The sequence below is a fragment of the Onychostruthus taczanowskii genome, unplaced genomic scaffold, assembly GCF_017590055.1.
Source record: "Onychostruthus taczanowskii isolate IOZ18803 unplaced genomic scaffold, ASM1759005v1 scaffold43, whole genome shotgun sequence".
Classification (NCBI taxonomy): domain Eukaryota; kingdom Metazoa; phylum Chordata; class Aves; order Passeriformes; family Passeridae; genus Onychostruthus; species Onychostruthus taczanowskii.
The window spans coordinates 987,832-1,004,141 of record NW_024501792.1 but is presented as its reverse complement, the minus strand read 5'-3'; the positions used below and the strand labels follow the sequence as shown (position 1 = coordinate 1,004,141).

The window sequence follows — 16,310 nt, the reverse complement described above, 5'->3', positions numbered from 1 at the left end:
GGGACGGGCTCTGCTGAGGGAGGTGTCCCCTCAAGCTGGCATCTGTGTCCCCTCGCCCCCGTCTGCATCTCCCTGCCACAGGGACACCAGCTGGGCTCCTGTCCCGGCTGAACCTGGGGCGGGAGCTCAGTGCCATCCTGCTGGCGGGTGACTGCTGCTGCCTGTGGCTGCCGCTCCCTGACCCCCATCCCGCTGGGTGCCCCCCAGATGGGACCCCCCGCATCGTCTCCTCCTTCAGCGAGAAGGTGGTCAACCCCGGGGAGCAGTTCTCCCTGATGTGTGCCGCCAAGGGGGCCCCGCCACCCACCGTCACCTGGGCGCTGGACGACGAGCCCATCCCGCGGGACAGCGGGCACCGCTCCAACCAGTACACCATGTCCGACGGCACCACCGTGAGCCACATGAACGTGAGCAGCCCGCAGATCAAGGACGGCGGCGTGTACCGGTGCACCGCGCGGAACTCGGTGGGCAGCGCCGAATACCAAGCGCGAATAAACGTAAGAGGTGCCTGTCTACTTTTAAATATCAGAATAGGACTTTTACTGGGCTTTTTTTTTGGTTTTGGTTCTGTTCCCCGGCTGATCACTCCTCCTCGCCTCTCCCTCTTCTTCCCGGCCGTGTGGGTCTCCCTGGCTACCCAGCCTCACCCCTGAGCCCTGCCCCACTCCTTGCACACCTGCAGGCTTGAGCTTCTCTGATGCTTTAAAGCAGGGAGTTCAACAAAGTGGAAAGCAATTCCAGAGGCTTGGAGAGCTGGAGCTTGGCTTTGCAGGAGTCAAAGGGAAGCACTGTCCACACTGGGTCCACTCTCACTCTACCAAGCCCTGCCTTGGGGTCTGCACAGGGTGGGCAGGCACCCCATGAGGGACACCACGCATGGAGAAGGAGGTGGCAGGCCCAGAAGTGTCCCAGGTCCCCTGTGCTCTGCCAGCTGCCCCCGTTCCCTACTGGAGCCCCACTCCTTGGCAGCCGCCGCTCCTGGTGGCACCAGGATCTCCATGACAAACGATGATGAGGCAGCACGTGAAATCGTGGAAAATGAGCTTTGATTTGTCATGTCTGTATTTTCTTTGTCTGCTAAAAGCCATGGCCGCGTTAATCACCGTGTTATTACGGCTGCAGCGCGTCGCTCGCTGTGTTCCGGGGAGCGCTCTCAGGCACGGGGTTTGGTGTAAGCCCCTGCCCATTAATAATCCCCAATTAAAGCTCCCAGGCTTACAGGTGGGAGCGAGACAAGATAAGGGAGCGTTTATTTGTCTGCTGAGAATGAGGGTTGAAGGGCTGTGTTTGTCTGTGTCTCAGGTTTGAAATGGATCTAGTGGCTTTTTGGCTGGGATCCCAGGAGAGTCGGAATTTTGCTGCCGTTTACTGCTGAATTTGGAGGAAGTTCATCCCTCAGCCAGGAGAAGCCAGAGCAGCGTTTTCAATGAGGATGTTCCCTTGTCTCCCTTTTTCCCCTCTCTCAGCTCTTGATGGGCTGTCACTAGATAAGATGCGGGTTTCTTTTTCAGTGGCACAGAGCATGTCCCTCAAACAGGCCTAAGACATGGTTACAGAGCTAGATGCTAATTCCTTTCTTCCTGCTCCTTCTCTTAATGTGTCCTAGAATGAAAAACACTGTCCATCAGCTGATCCTGAGAGCCTGTTAAGCTGTTATCTTGCTACACCCTCAGGATGAGGAGTCAAGACAGGGTTAATCTTTAGATTACTTCCCTATTTTATGCAGCGACTAGGAGAACAATGTAATTATTGATGCATGAAACCTCTCGTTTAAAGGCTCACCTGCAGCATTCTCCCAGTCCTCAGGCAGCTCCAAAGCCAGACAGAGACTTGTGGCTGTCTGGCTTTTCAGTGACACTCAGGTTGGCAGTGGGGGGCACAGAAAAGTGGGGTTCAAGGAGGTGAAGTGTTTTTGCCAGTGGAAGTCAGGTTCCCATAGCAGCTCTTGCCAAGGATGCTTGGCACAATGCAGGCAGCTTCCTCCTGGGAGAGGCAGAGAGAGGCTGTGATGGTGGGGGAGCTCTCCCCATCTCTCCCATATCTCTGGTGCTGCCAGAGGAGCCAGGTGGAGGCACCCTGGGCAGGCACTGTGCCCAGAGCAGAAAATTAACACCATGCGACCTCCCGCAGTGGGCAGCAGTGGTGTGTGTGGGCTCAGCTCCCCCAGCCCTGAGTGGGATTGCTGTTTGAAGCGTGGCTGTGCCCCAGGAGCACAGCCCTGTTGGTAGGTGAGGCAGAGTAGCTGGAGGCTGCAGCCGAGAGCAGCCGTCCCCACGCGAGCTGAGAGGAGCCCGTGCCGCCTCCTCACCCAAACCAGGCTGGCTCCCAGCTGCCCTGGTCACCTCCTCCACCTGTGGAGCTCGCTCTGGAATAGCAGCAGATCTGCATGCAAGCAAATGGCCCTTCGGAATTAACCTAGCCTGCCTCTTCCTTCCTCCCCAATATGTAGGTCCCCCGAGCATCCGCGCCATGAAGAACATAACAGCGGTCGCGGGTAGGGACACTTTCATCAACTGCAGGGTCATCGGGTACCCCTATTACTCCATCAAGTGGTACAAGGACTCGCTGCTGCTGCCCGATAACCACCGCCAAGTGGTCTTTGAGAACGGCACCCTGAAGCTGATGGATGTGCAGAAAGGCATGGATGAAGGAGAGTACCTGTGCAGCGTGCTGATCCAGCCCCAGCTCTCCATCAGCCAGAGCGTCCACGTCACCGTCAAAGGTGAGAGGGTGGGGATGCTTCCCCTGGATGGCTGGGAGAGCTCATCCAGCTCGTTTTTGGGATCTCCCTGCAGTGGGATAGAGGCAGAGGAGCACCTGCATGGCCAGGTGGTGGCTATGCTCTGATGTCGAGCTCAGCCCTCTGGAGCTGGCTTGGCTACCTGGTCCTGCCAGCTGCCAGCAGCTGCCCCGAGCCACGCCGTATCCATTTCCCCTTACAAGTGATGGAGCAAGGATTTATGGTGTAAACATAACGTATTAAAACATCTAACCTTTGCTTGGATCACCTTCACCGATGTTTTTCTGTGTGCGCTAGCTTTTAAAAAAATAATACTCTCGGTCTTCCGAGCGCACAGAACATCTTAAAAGCTTCTCCAGGCCATCAATTATTCAGCCCCATTGAGGGAGCTATCAGTCCTAATGAATTGAGCAGGATGCATTCCCTCCCAGTGACTGGCTGAGATTGTGCTGGGAGCTCCCGGATCTCCCCTCCTCAGGAGTTGTGGGGTCGCCTGTGCCCGTCGCCAGCTCGGTGCTGGCAGTAAATCATTCAGACAAACACGGCGGCACTGGGGACAGAGCCGGCCAATTGTCATGCTGCCTCTCACCCAGCGGGGGATTCGTGCACTGGATTTACTCTGATCCCCCTCCCTCCCCTCCCAGCCACCATTTTCTTATTAGGAATCAGGTTAGTGAGAGAGCGCATCAAGCTGATTAGAGATGCTGCCTCTTGATTAGCTAATGCTCTTCTCCCAGGCTTCCAAAGGGGAGAGGACGCTGTGGATAACCTGTCTGAGGGCAGTGCACAGAGGTCTTCTTGCTCCTGGGGTCTGCAGGGCTTGGCCAGCTCTGCTTTCCTCATCTCACATAAATCCCTATCCGTGTGGAGCCCCAGGGCTTGGAAAGAGGCCAGAGATGTTGGTCTTGTTTGGGACAGGCAGGGCTGATGTGGGGACATCATCTCAGGGGGTTTGTGAGCAGTTAAACAATGGGGTTCACTGGGAGGTGCCCTCAGAGGGTGCAGGATGCTCAAGTTCAGTTGAGGATTTGTATATCCTGGGAAGCAACTGCTACTGAACTCTTCCCAGTGTGGATTTACTGCCTCGATTAGTGGCTGGTGACGGGCTGAGGAAGGTGAGCAGGCTGGAGCATGGTGCAGCACGGGCCAGACGTCTTCATTCCACTGCTGGAGATTTACACCCAGCCCTGCTGGCTGAATTCCTCGTTTCCTCTGGCCCTTGGATAAAAGGCCTGTGGAACAGTATAGCAAAGGCCCTAGAAGAGAGTCAGGGAGTGAATAAACATAACTGTGTAGCACGAGGAGCGCGGGGTGGCGTGGAGCACCATAAAGCTTTTATGGCCTCAAGTGCCTGGTGACCACATGAAATTCCACCAGTGAGTTATGCAGCTCCTTCTGATCTCGCAGCAGTAAAAGCTTTACAGTTCCCTCTGGCACTGCTCTGCCCAGGAACAGGCATGTGCAGCCCTGTTCGTGAGACCTCATCCCCATCTCGTGCTGAGGGAAACTCCTGCCCAGCTGTAGCTGCTGCTTCTTAGCCAGGGAGCCCGAGGATCCCAGTTTCAAACCTCCCAGCTCCACAGGGCTTTGCTGATCAGGGATGCTGCTGAGGCCTCTTCCCTGCACTTCCCCAGCAGCTCAATCCAAAATCCAGCCTCCTCCAAGGTGCCCTGACAGCTCCTTCTTCCTGCAGACATCTTTGAAGGTTTTAATAAATCCCGTGTGGGTTGCTGCTGTCCTGGGGCTCCCACACAGCTCTGCTCGGGTGGCTGCAGTTTCGGGGAGCACGAGGTTGACACAGTACCAGGAAGGCAGAGGCTGCTCAGGGTCACCTCTGGATTGGAGCTGCTGGGATGAGCTCTGTGGTGGCACCTTGGGCAGGGTGCTCGAGGCTGCTGGCAAGCGAGGGCCTGGAAACTCTGGAGAAAGGAGAATGGCAGTGGGAAGCAATCTGGGAAGGAAAGGGGAGTTGTGAGCTCTGTTTGTGGGAAGCTGGAGCAGGGAGAGCGGCCGGAGGGGCGTGTTTGGAGAGGCGTGGTCCACAAGCCCATCCCCGCTCTGCAATAGACTGCAGTGCATTCCCAATTAATTATTCATTAATTATGGAAAACAGGCAGCACTGGCTCCATGGCTCTGGCAGCTCGAGCCACGTTGTTGTCACCGGCAGAGGGACAGGCCCGCCCTGCCTGTACCTGCCTGTCCTTGGCAGTGGCTCCCACCTGGGGGACAGTGACAGCCTCTGCTTGCCGTGCTCTGGACCAGGCAGCAGTGCCAAGACCTGAGTGGCAGGATGGGCACAGGGTGGAGGTGGGAGCCCAGGGAAGTGCGTGGGGGTCCAGGGAACTGCCCCCGTGCCTGCACGAGAGGGCAGCTCCCTGCTGCTGAAGGGACAATTGGCAGGCTGCTAATTTAATTATGGAGACTGCAGAACGAGGATCTCATCTACCAGGTGCTGAGCCTTGTTAAGCTAATTGTCTCCCTCTCTCCGCTTTCTTCCCCCTCCCACATTGCCAGAGATGCTGCTGCAGTTGCCTAATTAAGTTATCAGAAAGATAATGGCTGGTTCTGAATGCAGCGCCTTTAAGAAAAGCATCCATCTAATAATGGCTTTTCTGGGAGTGGATAAATGCTGAGGTGGAATTTCGGGTGGCACGTGCTGGGGGTGGCCGGGGCTTTCCCCAGTGCAGGGTCAGCGTTTCTCCATCCCACCCCCAGCAGGGTGGCCCTGTCAGGTGGGAGAAGTCTTCCTGCTGTTCTCTGCTTGATGGCACCTCCTGCTGTCCCCCGGCCTTGTTCCTGGTGGAATCAAAAGCCTGTCTTAGTTTCTGGGCTTCTCCTCCCGGGACAGCATCTTCCCCGAGCCCTGCTGCAGCCCATCCCCACTAGAGGAAGGCTTTCCTGGGACGGGCTCTCCAGCATCCTCTGCCTCTCCCCTCGACAGTCCCTCCTCTGATCCAGCCCTTCGAGTTCCCGCCAGCCTCCATCGGACAGCTCCTCTACATCCCCTGCGTGGTCTCCTCCGGGGACATGCCCATCCACATCACCTGGAGGAAGGACGGGCACGTCATCCTCTCTGGCTCTGGGGTCACCATCGAGAGCAAGGAGTTCATGAGCTCCCTGCAGATCTCCAGTGTGTCCCTCAAGCACAACGGGAACTACACCTGCATCGCCAGCAACGACGCTGCCACCGTCAGCCGGGAGCGGCAGCTGATCGTGCGGGGTGAGCCCGGGGGTCACCCGGCCCCACATCCCCCTGTCCCAGTGGGAGAGGGAGGGAGGGAGGGCAGCACAGTGGGGAGCAGAGGGAATTTGGGAGGGTGAGGAGCAAGGCTGAGCCATGGCACCCCGGTGCCCACAGGCAGTGGGGAGCTGTTGGGATCTGATGGGGATTTTCCTGCAGTGACCGTCCTTTCTCCCAAACTCCGCAGTGCCTCCTCGCTTTGTGGTCCAACCCAACAACCAAGATGGCATCTATGGAAAAGCCGGGGTGCTGAACTGCTCTGTTGATGGGTACCCCCCTCCCAAAGTCATGTGGAAGCACGCTAAAGGTAGGGATGGGTCATGGCAGTGGGGATGGCAGTGCAGACTGGGGAGAGCCCCTTGGGCCACCCCAGCTCCGAGCCTACTGAGAGCTGCTCTGCCTCAGCTGAACTCTGTCCCTCTGTGTCCCCTCCCAGGAAGTGGCAACCCCCAGCAGTACCACCCCATCCCCCTGACGGGCCGCATCCAGATCCTGCCCAACAGCTCCCTGCTCATCCGCCACGTGCTGGAGGAGGACATCGGCTACTACCTCTGCCAGGCCAGCAACGGCGTGGGCACAGACATCAGCAAGTCCATGTTCCTCACTGTCAAGAGTAGGTACCCAGGGCTGTGCCACGGGGCATCGTCACGGGGACAGGGAGCTGCTCCTGGCAGGGCCACAGCGGTGACCCCGTGGGGTCAGTGGGCACAGTGAGGGTGGCTGTGGGACGTGGGGTCACCAGCAGAGTCTGGTCTGGCACAGCCTCCCTCTCTGTTCTGAGGGTTCCAACCACACCAGCCGTGCTCCAGCCTCGGCCCCACGCATCCCCACGATCAATGCAGGGCACGGGAGGGCATCGATTCCTCCCCTCCAGGGACCCGCTTCCCTTTTGCTATTAAACACACTTTGTCTTTAATAAAACCAGGCAATCAATCTACATCATCCAGGAGGAAAGGAAATAGCTGGGCTGCTTTGACAGGGATGGGCTGGGAAGTGTTGTTAGACACCGTGTTTGAACTGTGTGTGTTATTGGATTGCTCTCCCGTTGCTATCAGCAGAATGTATAATTGCCAGCTCCGTGTTAGTTATTGGGCTCGTTGCTGCTGGGAGCATTCAAACCTCCAAAAGGAGGTGGTGGAGGGGGTCCAGAGCAATCACCCTCACTCCTGGTGTCTCCAGGAGGGGCTGGGGTCAGGACTGGGCTCAGAAGGATTAAACTTTGCCTTGACCATGCTGGGAATGAGGCAGTGAGCACGCTGTGCCAGAGGGGATGGGGCTGCGGGTGAAGCCGTGGGAGCCACCCAGGGTGCTGTGGGCAGAGGGGACACGCGGCTTTCTCTGGTCACCACCATGCCCTGGCCTCCCCTCCCCAGCCTGCCGCTTTCTTCCCCAACACCAGCAGCTGTTCCTCTCAGGGGCTTCTCCCCTCCCCACCCAGCCTCTGCCTTCCCAGGTTCCCGTTCCCCTCGCTGTCAGCTGTTTAATTTATCCCTGCAAGTGATGAATCAAACCCAGCGACTTCAAACAAGGCACTTCAATGAGGTGCAGGTACAAAGTCGAGGCGATTAATCCCGAGTGAGCAGGCGAAGTCTGGGAGCCCGAGCTGGTGCCGTGTCCCTGCTAGCTCCTGTAATTGCATCCCAGGACAGGTTGCTTGCTGACTTGAATAGCACATAACCTTATTATGCGAGTGCTTTTGCATCTCCCCGAGCCCTCGGAGCCCTCGCTGCCTTTGAAAAGGTTTGGATGAATAGGTAGACGAGGCGCCACAGCCAATTAAGCATTAGATGGGCTCTTTGTTTTGTTTCATTTTGGGGTTTTTGTTTGTTTAGCGAAATGTCAGCCCAATTAAAGGGAGATCAGCACTGGCTTTCCCTGAAAGTCAGGCCACTGCGGACTCGGTTAAATGAGAGTTAATCAGAGCCCAAACAAAGCGTGCTGGCGGTCAGCAGGGGAGAGGGCAGTGCCACAGCCAGCTGGTGTCACACATCCCCTGCCCTGGTACCACGGCAAGGGGACAGCCGGGTGACACACTGGGCACACCGAGTTCCCTGGGCTGGGCAGAGCCAGGAGCAGCTGGGTGATGCTTTGGTCAGGGGGTGGTGGGTGGGGAAAGCCACCAGATTCGCTTGGGGAATGTCACCCACGGGGTTGAGGCTCCCACAGCACGGCAGCCTGTCCTTCCCTGCCCGAGGAACTCAGCAGCACCCAGCAGGGAGTGGAAGGTGGGGAGCGCTGGAGTATCTGAGCGTGTGCCCGGGGGGACAGCGGGCTGGGCTGGGCGCAGGTGAGGGGCCCAGCAGCGCGTGATAAATGCCATTTAGCACACGGCTGCACACCTGCCCGGGTGTCAGGAGCGTGTGGGAGGGGGACAGTCATGTCCCCGGGGGTCCTGCAGGAGCGGCAGCACCCTGGGCGCTGGGGAGGGGGCTCCTCTGCCTGCTCCGTGCCGGCACCTCGGTGCCAGGGGTCCAGCCAGGGGGCAGGTGGAGGGGTCTCTGTCCGTGGTGGTGGCACGGCCCTCTTTGGAAGTTCGCTGCCACACAGCACGAGCATAACTGATTGCTTCCATGCAATTTGAATTAATCTCATGCTTCAGGTGAAACTCAGCTAATCAGTGTAGAAAGGAAGCTGAGACGGGTGCAATCAAATTAACATCACAGAGCCAGCTCCAAACAAGAGCGAGGGGGGCGAGGGAGGCAGGCACAGCCCTTGTCACCCTTGTCACTGTTCTCATTCAGTTGTCACCAGCGCTCTGGCAAGCGGCTCGTGCCCCAGCCGGGTGTGGGACAGCAGCGTGCTGGTGGCTGTCGGCTTCCTTTGTTCCCAGGCTTATCTCTGCCCTGCCAGGGGGAGCAGCCTCTGCTTGTGGCCTTGTTAACAAGGCTGTGGGCACCTGGAGAGGCTGGGTGGGTGGGGTGGGCCCTGGTGGGCACAGAGTGGAGGGCACAGGAGGCGTTGGAGGTGAGCTCTCCTCAAAGGAAGCTTGTCAGCCCAGAGTGCTGCGTGAGCTGTGGTTGATGCCACATTAGTGATGCCCCTGCACCCAGGAAGGGATCACAGCCTGGTTAGGAGCAGCCCCCAGGTGCCCCTGGAGGTCCCTGCAGCCAGTCCCAAGCAATGTGGTCCCTCTGCAAGCTGCAGAGCTGCTCCAGGGCAGGTGTTAGGTGCCAATGCCCCAATCTGTGCTATCCTCACAGCTGCTTGGGGATTTCTTGGGGTTTGTTGTGCTCTTTTCCTGCTCTGGACTACGTGCAGCTCCCGTGGGACCCTGGCAATTGAGAGAAGTTGATATGTTTACATCCAAGGAGCTGCTTTTAATCAAACATCAATAAGAGCATTTCAGTGAAGCAGAGCCTGAAAAGGAGCTCCTCTCCCGGGGCCTGTGCTCGCTGGGAAGGGGCCAGTGCAGCCCAGGCTGCTGCAGCCCTGAGGGGCTGTCCTGCCCCTTGGGCCCCACAACCTCACACCCTCTGCTGCTGCACTGTGCTCCAGCCTGGCTGAATGAGGGCTGAGTGCAGGGACCACATCCCTGCAGTCCCTTTTTCCCAAATAGCAGGGTGGCCCCTCGGTGGTTTTCCGTGGCCGGAGCAGGGGACAGTGGGCAGCAGCCTGGCAAGGCGTGCCAGGAGTGGGTGCTGAGCCCCTCCTCCAGCTGTGTGTGCCCTTGGCTGTGCTGTGCACTCAGCCCTGCTCTGGGGCAAGTGCAGGAGCCCCCGGCTGTCCCTGTGCTCTGTTCCCACCCCATGGGACATGGGATGCTGGGGGGGGACAGTCCTTTGTGTGGCCCTGACCCGGGGCTGAGGCAGGCAGAGGTGTCAGAGCACTGGGGATGGGACAGGGCAGAGTTTGGAGAAGTCTTGGGCTGCTTCTTGTGACCCTTGGTGCCCCAGGCTGTGCTGCCACAACATCCCTGCTCTCTGCCATCCCCTGCCAGCTCAGGGGTGCTGTGCTCCCCTTGGGGCAGGATTGTCACACGGGCACCAAGCTGGGCACTGCACTGTCCTGCACCCCACAAACTCCAGCAGCTCAGGAGGAAAGGTTTCCTCCGCTGCTAATTGAATTACATTGCCACGGAAAGCCGAGGAGTCGTAGCTCATTAGAGCCTCTTGTGTCCCATTAGAACAGTGTGTGTTGCCTTTGCGGATTGTCATTATCATACATTACTGCAGGACTCAGCACTGCTGTTTGTTTATGCATTACATTTTTTTCTGCTTACCCAGCCTGCCCTCGGTCCCCCAGCCCGTTCCTCCTGTGTGGTGCCTGCCACAGCCAGCCCACTGCATGGCACTGGAGTGGCACAAAGAGCTTGGCTCTTGGAGCAGGGAAGAGCCAGGCCAGGGATCAGTACAGCACCCTCACAGCACTGATCAGCCATCTCCATGTGTGCTGCACCCACTGCTCGAGCACCTCTGGGTTCTGCACCCGTGCCAGGTGGTGACCATGGCACAGGGTGTCCCCACTGGCCCCGTTTGTATATTGGGGTGAATATGGAAAAGAAATCATCTCTGGCATCTGCAGTGCAAAGGCGGCCTTGCTGATGGGAAATCACACTCTGTATTCTGCCCAGGTTTATACGAGTGAATTATGCAAATCAGTGATGGAAAACATTCTTCCTCTCATCCTCGGGAGTGTAAAACCTTAGTCAATAATTCATACCCGCACGTCTCAGACTGGAGGCTTTCTCTTCATTATAGTGTGCACTTGGTTATTTGTCTTTCACGTTTTATTGTCTACCCCGGTGTAATGCTATGCATTATAAAATTTATCTGCTTCATTATTTTATGATCCTGAGCTGTATAATGCAGCGCGACGGTTCCGCTCGGGGCTGCGGGGCCGCTCGGTGAGAGCCGCATGCGCCGTGCCCTCGCCGGGTCCCTGGGCTCTGCAGGGCCCCGCAGCCACAGGTGGCACCCCCGGGCACACGGGTGACGCTTCTCCTCCCCGCAGTCCCGGCCATGATCACCTCCCACCCCAACACCACCATCGCCATCAAGGGCCAGACCAAGGAGCTGAACTGCACGGCGCGGGGCGAGCGGCCCATCATCATCCGCTGGGAGAAGGGGGACACCGTCATCGACCCCGACCGCAACATGCGCTACGCCATCACCACCAAGGACAACGGCGACGAGGTCATCTCCACCCTCAAGGTGAGGGCTGGGCGTCCTGCACCTGCCTGGGCTGCTGGGGTCAGAACCAGGACATCCCTCTGGGTTCTCTGGATGGTTCAAGGTCCTGGCAGGGGCTCAGAGACCCTGGCAGGAAGCCAAAGACACCTGGGAATTCAATCTCAACCCATGGAGCAAATTACCAACGTTATATGAAGAATTACAGGTCACAGAAGTTTAAGCAGCATAGCAGTAGCAATCACAGGGTGGAGGGAAGAATTTTGGAGCATGGTACAGGGGGGTTTGGAATTCTGTACATGGGGGTCAGGGGTTCCAGGGTGGAGGGGTTTGGGCGTGCCCTGTCCTTCTTCTTTCTTCTCCCTGGCATCCATGTTCACGATGATGTCTTGCTGGATGTGGGAGAGAAGAAGGGGAGGTACAGGGAGGGTGTGGTGGTCCCCAGGAGGTGTCACAGGGCCTGGCACTGCGCCAGGCTCCTTGAGTAGCAAAGCTGAGCCCAGAGGGGTGTTGGGAGTGCCATGGGAGGGATTGCAACTCCAGTGAGTGGCACTGTGGTGGGAGCAGGCAGGGATGGCAGGGGAAGGCAGGGCACAGTGCTGGGGCAGCTCAGTGTGAATTGGCTCCTCTCCCTGGAACACTGGCAGCTGAAACCAGCCGACCGCGGGGACTCCGTCTTCTTCTCCTGTCACGCCATCAACTCCTACGGCGAGGACAGAGGCTTGATCCAGCTCACTGTCCAAGGTACTCCATCCCCCCTGCGTGAGCCCTGCGGTGCAGAGCCTTGCTGGGAGCGTCCCCCTGCTCCTGGGGGCCTCCTCTGCCTGTGTCCCTGACCTGCCTGCGTGTCCCCAAGAGCCCCCTGACCCGCCGGAGCTGGAGATCCGTGAGGTGAAAGCCCGGAGTATGAATTTGCGATGGACGCAGCGGTTCGACGGCAACAGCATCATCACCGGCTTTGATATCGAGTACAAGAACAAGTCAGGTAGGTGACAGTGATGTCCCCTCCCCATGGCACAGTGGGGCTGGGGGCTGGCCTGCACGGGCAGGTGTGGGACTGCCCCACCGGTGCCTCCAAGGGAATATTCTGCATCCCGGTTCCTTTGATGAGGAAAGGAGAGAGCGGCATTAATGAAATATGGTAATTTCTGTTGGATGGGAGCATTTGAAAGGGAATATTAAAAGAGACAATATTTGCAAAAAGTTGAACTCCAGCACACAACAGAGAGAGAAGGAAGCAGCACCTCTCCAGGGGTACAAGAGCTGGAGGTGCCTGGGGACCTCACCTGCCTGAGCATGGCCCCCTCAGCACTGCAGACCCTGGGTGGGATTCAGGCTCTGACCCTTCTGCCCCGCTCTGCTGCTCTTCCAGATTCCTGGGATTTTAAGCAGTCTACACGCAACATCTCCCCGACCATCAACCAGGCGAACATCGTGGACCTGCACCCTGCCTCCGTGTACAGCATCCGCATGTACTCCTTCAACAAGATCGGGCGCAGCGAGCCCAGCAAGGAGCTCACCATCAGCACTGAGGAAGCAGGTGCCTCCCTGGGCTCCTGGCGTGGGGATGGTGGGCAAAGGGAACAGGGGAAAGCTGGCTGAGGTACAGGTCTCCTAAAGCCAGGGGATTTCCTGGTGAGGAGCTCCTGAACCTTCTCAATGTGTGGTTTTGTGTTCGTCTCTCTCAGCGCCCGATGGCCCTCCGATGGATGTCACCTTGCAGCCGATCACGTCCCAGAGCATCCAGGTCACCTGGAAGGTGAGTGAGGCTGGGATGGTGTGTAGGCTTTTTTTGGCTATGGGGGTTTGGCTGGCTGTCCCAGCTTGTCCTGAGACCCAGCATGCCATCAATATTACAAAAATCAGGAAGAATCTCCCAGGAAAAGGGAAAATCTGCAGGCTGGGCAGGCAGCTCACCTTGCTGCTCAGGGGCTCTTTTCAATCATGTTTTACAACAAGCTCATTATCTCATAGGGTGTCCATGGGGGACCATGGGGCAGAGAGGCTAAATATGTAAAAACTCAGGTGCTGCATTGCAAAGTGTTTGAGCAGAGATCAATAAAACTTAGAACCGGATTTATTTTTCTGAAGCTGCCTAATGAAAAATAAAATTGATTATAAAGTTAGGACTTGGGAATGAACTGCTAAGTCAATAAATTTAGGGTTCCAGCTTCTCCCCCCACCTCCCCTTAAGCACTGAAAAACAGATTAATGAAAAGTAAGATTCACTTGAAAGATAAGTCACTTCATTTTAGGAGTATTTCAGCAAGATGGATCGCCCTGGCATTGTAACATAAATTTGCAATCAACCCTATTGATTTGTTAATGCTTCAGAGAAATATTGTTAAGATTGATCTCAATCTGGCCTCTCAGGCTGCCAGACTTGGGATTTCTCCTGCTCCAGCTGGGGACTGGTGCTGTCCAGGCAGCACTTTCCTCTCTGGTGGCTCTGAGGACCCACAGGACATTTTTTATCACTATTTTGCCACTCAGTGAAAAGTGGGGAGGGAAAACAACTGGAAAGCCTTGGGAAAAGCCCCAGGGGAGAGGTGGTTGGGGCACAGAGCCCTGTGAGCCTCCCACCCCTGTGACACTGCTCCGTCCTGCCCTCGCTGTGCTCAGGCCCCCAAGAAGGAGCTGCAGAACGGGGTGATCCGTGGCTACCAGATCGGCTACCGGGAGAACAGCCCGGGCAGCAACGGGCAGTACAGCATCGTGGAGATGAAGGCCACGGGGGACAGCGAGGTCTACACGCTGGACAACCTCAAGAAGTTTGCTCAGTACGGGGTGGTGGTGCAGGCGTTCAACCGCGCGGGCACGGGGCCCTCGTCCAGCGAGATCAACGCCACCACGCTGGAGGACGGTAAGGATGGCCCAGTGACCAAACCAGGTCCAGGTGCCACCCAGGGCACTCAGTTGGTGCCCATCCCATCACACAGGTCTGGGGTGGTGGCTGTGTGCGCCCTCACAGCTCTCTGGGAAGGAACCGGGAGCACAGGACACCCGTGGCACTGGGTTTGTGGCGCAGCTAAAGGGTGCAAGGTGGATTTTGGCACTGCTGATGTGCCAGGCAGGTTTCTGTCTGGGACACAGTCGCTGATGGCCTCAGTCGTTTTAAAAACAATGAGGAAAAAGTTTTGCAGCGCGTTTGCTCAGCAGTTTTTCATACTTAATTAAGGCTCTCGTTAGCCTGTCAAACCGCGATCGTTTCCTGGCTGCATTAGCACTCCTCCCGGGGTATTCAAGGGCCCCTGTTTTAGCAATAGTGTCTTTTCCATAATTATATTACCTTCATTTTGTTCAAACGGACTATCTGTATTAGTTTATTATACTCTGTCCCTAATTACATGGTGCTTATATTTTTGCACCTAAGTAATATGAAACAATAATCATTTTCAAAGAGGATCGTTATGGTGATGTATTATCATTTAAATGCTCATAAAAATTAGAGTTACCTCTTGCGGGGCAATGGGATCTAATTACCTCGCATCCAGTCAGCTCTCCCACTCTCCCCTCACTGGAAAGCATCCTCCCTGTCACCACCAACACAGGGTTCACACCCACCTCGCTGGCCCAGGAGAAGGAAAACTGCATGTTGGAGACAGAGCACTGCTGGGCAGGATGGGCTGAGGGCTTCCAGCAGCACAGCGGGGTCTGCGTGGGTGCAGTCAGCGTGGCTGTGTGGGACACAGCTCCTTCAGCCTGGCATCTCCAGCCTCCTGCTGACTGTCCTCCTCATCCCTCCCCAGTTCCCAGCCAGCCCCCCGAGAACGTGCGCGCCATCTCCATCACCTCGGACGTGGCGGTGATCTCCTGGTCGGAGCCCCCGCGCAGCACCCTCAACGGGGTGCTCAAGGGCTACCGGGTCATCTTCTGGTCCCTCTACATGGACGGAGGTGAGCACACGTGGGGAGCGGGTGACACGGGGGCCCTGGGGGGCGCAGGGGCTGACAGGCCCTGCCTCCCGCAGAGTGGGGCGAGATGCAGAACATCACGACCACGCGGGAGCGAGTGGAGCTGCGGGGCATGGAGAAATTCACCAACTACAGCGTGCAGGTGCTGGCCTACACCCAGGCGGGCGACGGCGTCCGCAGCAGCGTGCTCTACATCCAGACCAAGGAGGACAGTAAGTGGCTTTGCCACCCGCTCGTGCCACGGGGCTGGAGAGGCTGCGGGGGCACAGGGGAAACCCCCCGTGTACAGCCATGGGCAGGGCATTTCCCTTTCCCTTTCTTTCCTTTTCCTTAAGTGCTGATATTTAAATATTTACACCCCGCCTGCCCTACTTTACTGCCATTAGCTCGCTAGCAGAGCATCCCTGGGCCTGTGTCCTGGGAAGTGCCAGATGCTGGGAGGGAGGCGCAGCTGGGCAGGGTACGGCTGACAGATTAAGGAGATGGCCATTAAAAGCCAATCATGATTTCTAAAGCAGAGCTTGGGCTGCAATTAACCCTCCTGCCTCTGGCTCACACGGGGACCAGAGCCACCCGTGGAGAGGTGTCCTACAGGCAGACCTGTCCCTGCCTGTGTGTGACACCACCATTGCGGCTGCTTCCCAGGGTGTGGTTGGGATGCCAGCCCCACAGCAGGGTGCTGTCACACCTCCCAGCTGGGCAGAGACCTTGGAGACCTCCTGGCACCAGCCCTGCCATGCTGTCCCTCCTCAGTTCCAGGTCCCCCAGCTGGGATCAAGGCTGTGCCGTCCTCTGCCAGCAGCGTGGTGGTGTCCTGGCTGCCGCCGGCCAAGCCCAACGGCATCATTCGGAAGTACACCATCTTCTGCTCCAGCCCCGGCTCGGGGCAGCCGGTACGAGATGGGAACGGGGCTGGGAATGGCCACGGTGTGCCAGGGAATGCTGAGCTGGCCGGGCAGGAACGGGAGGGAGAGCTGATGCCAGGCAGCAGCCGCAGCAAAGACCTCTTGGGGTGCACTGCGGAATTGTCCAAGGGCATCCGTGGGCACTGTGCAGCAGGGAATGGCCCCATCATCTCTCTGTTCCCATTCTCTGGCATCTGCCCTGCTCAGCGCTTGCTCCAGAGGGGGAAACATGCCAGCAGCTGACCGAAAATGAAATAGAAATCCAACCTGGCCCCATCCCTCCTTGGTGAGGGAGAGGTTGATGGGAGGTCTGCAGACTAGTGCTTATCAAAAGCTCCTTCTCAAACTCATTTCACTATCTGAGCCTCTGGTTTCCAGGGCAAC

The 16,310-nt window shown here is 57.4% G+C and overlaps 1 protein-coding gene across 1 annotated transcript in view; it reads left to right on the top strand.

Moving 5' to 3' along the window:
• Positions 1–16,310, top strand: part of DSCAML1 (DS cell adhesion molecule like 1) — a 96,501-nt gene that overhangs the window by 69,944 nt on the left and 10,247 nt on the right. Inside the window, 14 exon segments of the mRNA XM_041413866.1 lie at positions 208–504; positions 2,450–2,722; positions 5,682–5,960; positions 6,169–6,288; positions 6,418–6,594; positions 10,932–11,131; positions 11,755–11,851; positions 11,964–12,092; positions 12,480–12,647; positions 12,796–12,866; positions 13,730–13,970; positions 14,857–15,003; positions 15,078–15,233; positions 15,775–15,914. Of these exon segments, the coding sequence (XP_041269800.1) occupies positions 208–504; positions 2,450–2,722; positions 5,682–5,960; positions 6,169–6,288; positions 6,418–6,594; positions 10,932–11,131; positions 11,755–11,851; positions 11,964–12,092; positions 12,480–12,647; positions 12,796–12,866; positions 13,730–13,970; positions 14,857–15,003; positions 15,078–15,233; positions 15,775–15,914 (2,495 nt within the window).